This window comes from Myiozetetes cayanensis, unplaced genomic scaffold (genome assembly GCF_022539395.1).
Source record: "Myiozetetes cayanensis isolate MyiCay16 unplaced genomic scaffold, myiCay2020 scf4, whole genome shotgun sequence".
Taxonomy (NCBI): Eukaryota; Metazoa; Chordata; class Aves; order Passeriformes; family Tyrannidae; genus Myiozetetes; species Myiozetetes cayanensis.
The window spans coordinates 24373935-24381199 of NW_026087631.1; the positions used below are offsets into that span (position 1 = coordinate 24373935).

A 7265-nucleotide genomic window follows, 5' to 3' on the forward strand; every position below is an offset into this window, starting at 1 on the left:
GATAAGCGTTACATTTTTTAATATAAAGCAATGCAATACAATATAATTACATTATATATATAAAGTATTCTATGTAATGTTTAGATTTTTTTTGCTTTTATTAAAAAAAAAAAAAAAATCAAGTTTATGGCTCTACTGAGAAGGCGCTACCAGAGATTGAAAAAGTTTCCCCAACAGGTAGTTTAATCCACCACCGGAATAGCTCACTCTTCCTGGCAGCCTGCACTGTCGCAATGAAAACTTGCACAAAACTAACTCGAGCGCCCTTTTTCTTAGGAGTTGATAGCAATCACCACTGGAACACCAACTCTCGACGAAGGAGAAGGAGTTCGACCTCTCCTGCCGCCGCTCACTCCCCGGGCTGCGGGCGGTGGGTGTCCCTCGGCCGGGCTGCGGCTCCCCGGGCAGCGTCCCGGTGCACCAGCCTTCCTGCTGGAGCGGAACCGGGAGAGGGAGGGAAGGAGGGAAAGCAGGGGGATGGACACAGAACTTCTGCGGGACTTCCAGCCGTCTGACACACACTTTCCCCCGGTGGCGCGGCCCCCGATCCCCGGGCCCGGCGGTACTCACTGGTTGGTGGGGGGCGCGTTGAGCGGGATGGCCACCTCTTCCTCCTCGTACTCCGGCCCGTCCAGCGAGTCCCCTTCGTCCACTGCCCCCAGCCCCCCAGCCAAGGGGGGCGGCGGCGGCGGCGGCGGCAGCGGGGGGAAGCCGGCGGTGCCGGGATCGGCGGCGGGAGGGGCGGGCCCCGCGCCCAGCTCCAGCAGCCCCAGCACGGAGCACAAAGCCGGCCCGCCCAGGGGGCCGCCGCCAGCCGGGAAGGGGCCCTGCGGCCCCGGCGCCTTGCCCCGGCACACGGCGAGGCACTGCCCCGGCTCCCCGGCCGCCCCGGCCCCCGCCGGCCCGGCCGCAGCGCCAGAGCCACCCTCCTCACCCGCGGCCTCGGCCGCCATCGTGGTGAGCCTCGCTCCCCGCGCCGGCCGCCGCACGCCGGGAGGAGGCGACAAGGTCCCCGGCCCCTGCGCCCGCCCCGCGCCCCCGCCCCGGCGGGAGCGGAGCCGGGACGCGGCCGAAACTTCCCGGCGCAGTCGGGCCGGGAACAATGCCCGGCCGGGCGGGGGCTGGGCCGCTCCGAGCGCCCCGCGCGCTGCCTCGGCCCGCGCCCGCCCCGCGGAAGCGCCGCCCGCCCGCCCCGTAGCTGCGCGCCTGCGCGAGCCATCGGCGCCTGCGCGCGCGGCGAGCCCGGCGGGGCCGTGAGGGAGCGGGAGAGGGGAGAGCGGCGGTGCCGTCCGGGAACGAGGGGAGCGACCCTCGCCCGAGGGCCGGGAACGCACGGGGCTGCGAGGAAATTCAGCACTGCAGCGGCTGCCTGCGTGTGGGGGCCAAGCTGCTTGGGGGTTTGAAAAGAATCGCAGAATAATCAAGTCTGCGAGGGACCTCTGAGATCATCAAGTCCAACGTCAGCCCAGCACTCAGTGCAACCCCTAAAGCACTGAACCACATCACCCAGCGCCAGATCCTGACACCTCCTGAACACCTCCAGGACTCCAGTCCGGTGACTCCACCTGGGCAACCTATTCCAATGCCTGACCACACTAACAGTGAAAATTTAATATTTAATCTTAATAATCGTTTCAGTTTGAGGCCGTTTCCTCTGGTTCCCTCACTGCAGGCATGGCAGGAGAGACCGGCCCCCACCTCACCACAACCTCTGTTCAGGTGTTGATATGACTAGAGGGAATGGCCTCTACTTGCACTAGAGGAGGATCAGGCAGGCTATGAGGAAAAATTTTCATTATTGAAAGCATGGTCAAGCACTGGAACAGGCTGCCCAGGGTCGTAGTGGAGTCACCATCCCTGGAAGTATTCAAAAGCCATGTCCGTCTGGTGCCTGGCGACATGTTTTAATACTGAACCTGTCAATGTTAGATTAATGGTTGGACTACCATGGTCTTGGTGGTATTTTCCAACCTTACTTGATTCTATTATACTATTCTAACAGTAAAAAAAAAAAAAAAAAAAAAAAAGGAAAGGCCCGCTGGAGTCCACAAGGTACTGTTTTGTTTACCTTTTTTACCTTGTAAGAGCTGTGACTCCATTGCTATTAAGTGGTGCTTACTCTGCACTTTCCTGAAATTGTAATTTTTTTCACATTACTGAAGCTTGCAAGCTCTCACCACACACTCCCTTCTGCCAAACTTATCTTCATAATCAACAATTTTTCTCCCTTAAGTGGGTTTACATATCAGCTTCACCTCACATCTAAGTTCATCTTGGGTCAAAAAGACATCATGTGATCGCCATTACCAGGCAATACAATATGTATATATATTTTGATTTTAGTTTTTTCCAGTGTTAAAAGAACTGACAAATAGCAGCACGTTGACACTTGCATGTCTCTCTAGAGTTCTCAGAAGGCATCTAAACATTCAGGTTTTCAAAGCTTTGCGTTACCCAAAAGTATTAAGTGAATTTTTCCTGAGGCCAATAAAACAAACTACTGCTCCCACTTTCACAGCTCTCCAGCCAACCTCATTTTATCTGCTGAAATTGTCTCATATCTTGCCTTCTAAAGGCAGACTCTGCTTCCAGTTACACTACTGAGATCTGTGGAATTATGCTGGGTTTGTGCCCAGGGTCAGTGAAAGGAGAAGTTGGCTTTAGCCCCACGTTTACAGAATCAAAACACATCCATTTGCTGCCACTTTTCTGTTTTAAGAAATTGTAATTTCAAAGAATGTTGTAGCCTGCTCTCTCTGTGGGTTCCTCTTTACTGCTGTTTGCTTTACCTCACAGATTTCTAAACAAAATGATTTTAACACAGCCTTGCCACTGCTTAGTAACAATATGCCTAAATATAGAAGTGCAGTGTAAATATTTATAAGATTCTCTTTATGAGGCAAGCTTTCATAAGTGCCTTCCAGGGCAGCAGTGTGTGGATGAGGGTGTGCAGGCTACAAGGACAGCTGTGCTAAGAATTTCACACAGGAGGGAGTGATGTGGCTGCAGCACTTCTTCAGGAGGCTTTCTTTGGGGAGAACAATTTTAAATTTGGCAAGGATTCCACAGAAAGATAGCTCCTAGTAAGATCAGCCAAGCTGTTGCCTTTCTGCCCCTGACACACCATTTCTGTTCACTTTTCAGGCAACGTTGCCATCCCGAGTCGCTTGGCACTGTAGGTTGTACACATCACTCTGCGTCACCTTTTTGGAATCATAAAATAGCTCGAGTTGGAAGGGATCTCCTCTACCTGTGCACAGTTTATTTCCACTTTTCCAAAGTGTTATCCTATCTCAGAAATAAACAGCAATGGAGGAATTTTCAATCTTTCTTTTGTAGGGTGGGGTGATAAGAAAGCAGCCTGTAATGAAGAACCTGGTACACTCCAACTGTTCCAGTTCTTCCCCTTACACTCCCACAGCTGTATAATGAACAGTTACAGTGAGAGATGTTTCTTCCTACCTGCATAGCTGTCATGCCACATGTATTGCTGAAGAGGTGGAAAGGTGGGCAGAGTTTGGGCAAGAACTTGAATACTCATATTTTTATTTCCTGTGACTCAAATTATTTACTTCCCTCTTGTTTATACTTTCTTTTTATTGAATAAATCTGGCTGTGTTCCCAGACATATTATTATAAGGTAATAATAGAACAATCATCATCACTGTCTGCATATTTAATTTTGTGTCTGTGCTGTCATTTTTCCCATGCTCATTAGAATTAGAAACTTTTGTTTGCATTGCATCTCTGAATAGATTAGCAACAATAAGTTACTTATAATATATTAGCCTTATTTTAAAAGTTAAACAGTTTTCAAGTGGTATTTTTTTGTTAATGACTTATTATTATTGATTTTCAAGAACATTTTTGTGACATGAGAAATCATCACTGTCAAACTCCAAACTCTTCCATAACCTTTTGTCCCTATTAATTTTTCTCCTGCATAGTTTGTATCCTTTCAAATAAATGTTTAAGCTGGAGTTAAGCACAAATAAAAGACTACAGTAATAGAAGTTATATCCTACCTTGAGAGTCAGTATGTTTATAAATTTGAAATGCATTAAAAAAATGCTGATGGATCAGTACATTTATTTTTGTCTCATAAGCAGTTGCAAAAATATATAGTCTTGCATGGCCCTGGGTTGGTGCTAACTTGGAGTTGTCAGTGTTGTGTCTTGATTTATGGACAAACCTAAAAATTCAATATCTAGTCTAGAGAGTGGATGAAACTGGCCAGTAAAGTGAAACCCAAACTGCAGTTCATAGATCTGGCATTCCAGAGGAAGGTACTGCAAGTTGCCACCCATAAACCTTTTGTGTGTTGTAGATTAAAAAAAACACAACAAAACAACAGAGGTAAGTTGCAGTCACAGAGGTGGTGGCATACTATCTTAGCACACAGGAGGCAAGTGGGAGCACACTTAAGAATATTTATTTTATTTGCTTTGAAAAGCTTCTTGAGATTTTCTCTTATGTGATTTTTTACAGATGACCTTGTTCTTATCAGTGTCTTACCTGACAGATTTTCTGCCTTTTTTTAGTACATAGTCATTAATTAAGCAGCACCAGCATTTTTCCTTTTTTATGGAGGTGAAGTTTATGTTGCTGTGTGCTGGTTTTAGCTGGGGTAGAGTTAATTTTCTTCACAGCGGCTGGTATGGGGCTGTGTTTGCTTTTGTGCTGAACATATAGAGATGTTTTTGTTATTGCTGAGGAGCACTTACACAGGGACAAGGCCTTTTCTGCTTCTCATACTACCATGCTGGCAAGGAAGTTGGGAAGTGCATGTGAGCCTGGAAGGAGACACGTCCAGCAGAGGTGACCCCAACTGACCAAAGGGATATTCCAGACCATATGACATTGTGCTCAGTATATGAAGTGGGGGAAAGAAGGAGGAAGGGGGGACCTTTGAAGTGATGGTGTTTGTCTTCCCAAGCCACCATTACACATGATGGGGCCCTGCTCTCCTGGAGATGGCTGAACACCTGCCTGGCCATGGGAAGCAGTGAATGAATTCCTTGTTTTGCTTTGCTTATGTTGACGGCTTTTGCTCTCCTTATTAAACCATCTGTATCTCAACCCACTAGTCTTCCAGCTTTTACCCTTCTGATTCTCTCCCCAGTCTCCTTGGTGAAGAAGTAGGCGGTGGGGGGCTGTGTGGGGCTTGGCTGGCTGGGTTTGAACCACAAGACTCTCTGAGGCCAACACCCCTTTAACTTCAGTAGCATGGAAACAAGTGCTGTCCATCTTATATAGACTGTGATCCTTGTATTAAAATTCCATATGATTGCCTATATTTAAACGTGAGAGAAACCTGGCTATTTATACTTACCTATATTTATAATGTATGCCTTCACAAAAAGCACCTTTGGATTCTCCCCTGAGCCTGTAAATATTGATGCCATGTATAGATACACTGAAAATCACGTTGCTTTTTAAGCAACACTAGAAGTATCTCCATTTTTGGAAGCTGAATTGTTAGTTACTGAGTTTTTTCCATAAGAAGAAATGAAAAAATGAGTTACAAAGAATTAACAACTTAATTATGAATTTGAAAATATTGTGCATATAATGATTCTCCCTTGGCTGATTACTGCTGACTTACATAAAAGTTCTCAGTAACGAAGGACCTTAGGCTTCTGCAGCTGTTGATGGACAAAAATTTACACGTTGACAAACATCTTTGTATTTTTTCAGCTGTTTAGGTATCCTTTGCATGTTTATGTAGGTGCCCTACAGGAGTTAGGGAAAGGAAAAAAACCTAATAAGAATGAACAAACAGGAAAATTTAAAGACTATTTCTAGATGTAGCTGTAATATAGGTATTAAGTAGCTATATATATTGGTTTTTTCAATGAATATTTATGTAATGGAGCTCATGAAATAATAACAATGGAAATTATTTTGAATTTTAAAGTTTCAAATGTTAAGTAAGTTTTCTAGTTACCAGAAAAAAAAAAATCAACTATTTTTATCTATATTTTAAAATTAACATCTTTATGAATTGTACCATTGAAAACTGAAGAGTCAGGAAAGAAAACACTGTCATGCAACAGATGTTTGTTTATCTAAGGTGTAGCTGGATCTGATTTCATCGACATCGCATCTGTGAAGCCAGTGATGTTTTAAAATGCCTGCTCACACGGTGATAACAAAATTTCCATATACACTTACCAACTGTACAGAAACTAGTATTTGCATGAGAGAGATATAAAATATATTTCCAAATTTAGTAATTGTGTCTGAGGTTGCATTTACACATCTAAAGCATCCATTCTGTGTAAGAAGATTCACATTTCTTTATGATATAGTACCATGAAAGAAGTTCCTTCAGGTGTCACACTGGGATAATTTAGGTGTCCTATTCTTCTACTTACAGGTTAGTTCCTATATGTCCTCTATCCTAGAACGAATTTTTCCATTAATATGTTTCTCAATTAGAAAGAAGAAAGAAACTGTTAAAATCCAATATGCTAAAAACAATTCTTAGCTATTTTTTGTTATAGGATTCTATGACTTAATACACAGTGAATTAATCTAACTGCAGAATTTAACAGTGAAGTGCTGTGGTTTATATTATGTGGTTGCCCAGATTCCTAAACTTCTTGACCTTATAATGTGTTAATCTAAACATATACTTCTCAGATAGTCCACTTATTACTCTTTCTATCACGAGTATGTTTATTACTTGTAATAGAACTTACTTGTATGAAGCAATTTGTTCAAGCTAGTTATATCTTTGTTGTTGACTTTGACATCAGTTCCAAAGTAAGAAAATACCAGGAGTAGGAACATTTGTAGTTCACAGTTTTAAGGGACGCTGGAACATATTCTAGAATAAGCTGAACATGCTCACAGTGATTACTCAATTTTAATTTACTGTGGATCAAGTTCTAAAAGGTATTAAACAAGAAACTACTAGGTGTCATCTCACTATTCCGTTTAAGTTAGAGATACCTGAGGATTTAATGGTGACAGTGAAACCACTGCTGAACCTAATTACTTTGAAAGAGAAAGAAGTCTCATATATGTGCTTCAGCATGACATTCAAGACGATTAGGAAAATGGGAGGTTTGAATATTGCATCTGATGTACGGCATTCGCTACATGAGGGCAATTATTGTAGCAGGAGTTATCAGTTATAAATAATACTTATTTCACTTGACATTTAAATGATAACTTATTCAAAAAGTTTAAAGAATTTAAAAAAAATCTAAGATTTTCCAAGATGTGCTCTATGTAGTTAGTGCATTTGCTGCTTTTTA

The 7265-nt window shown here is 43.8% G+C and overlaps 1 protein-coding gene across 1 annotated transcript in view; it reads right to left on the reverse strand.

Moving 5' to 3' along the window:
- Positions 1-953, reverse strand: part of RASA1 (RAS p21 protein activator 1) — a 51188-nt gene extending 50235 nt beyond the window's left edge. Inside the window, exon 1 of the mRNA XM_050328547.1 lies at positions 571-953. Within this exon, the coding sequence (XP_050184504.1) occupies positions 571-953 (383 nt within the window). The remainder of the gene's footprint in view (positions 1-570) is intronic.
- Positions 954-7265: the final 6312 nt, after the last annotated feature.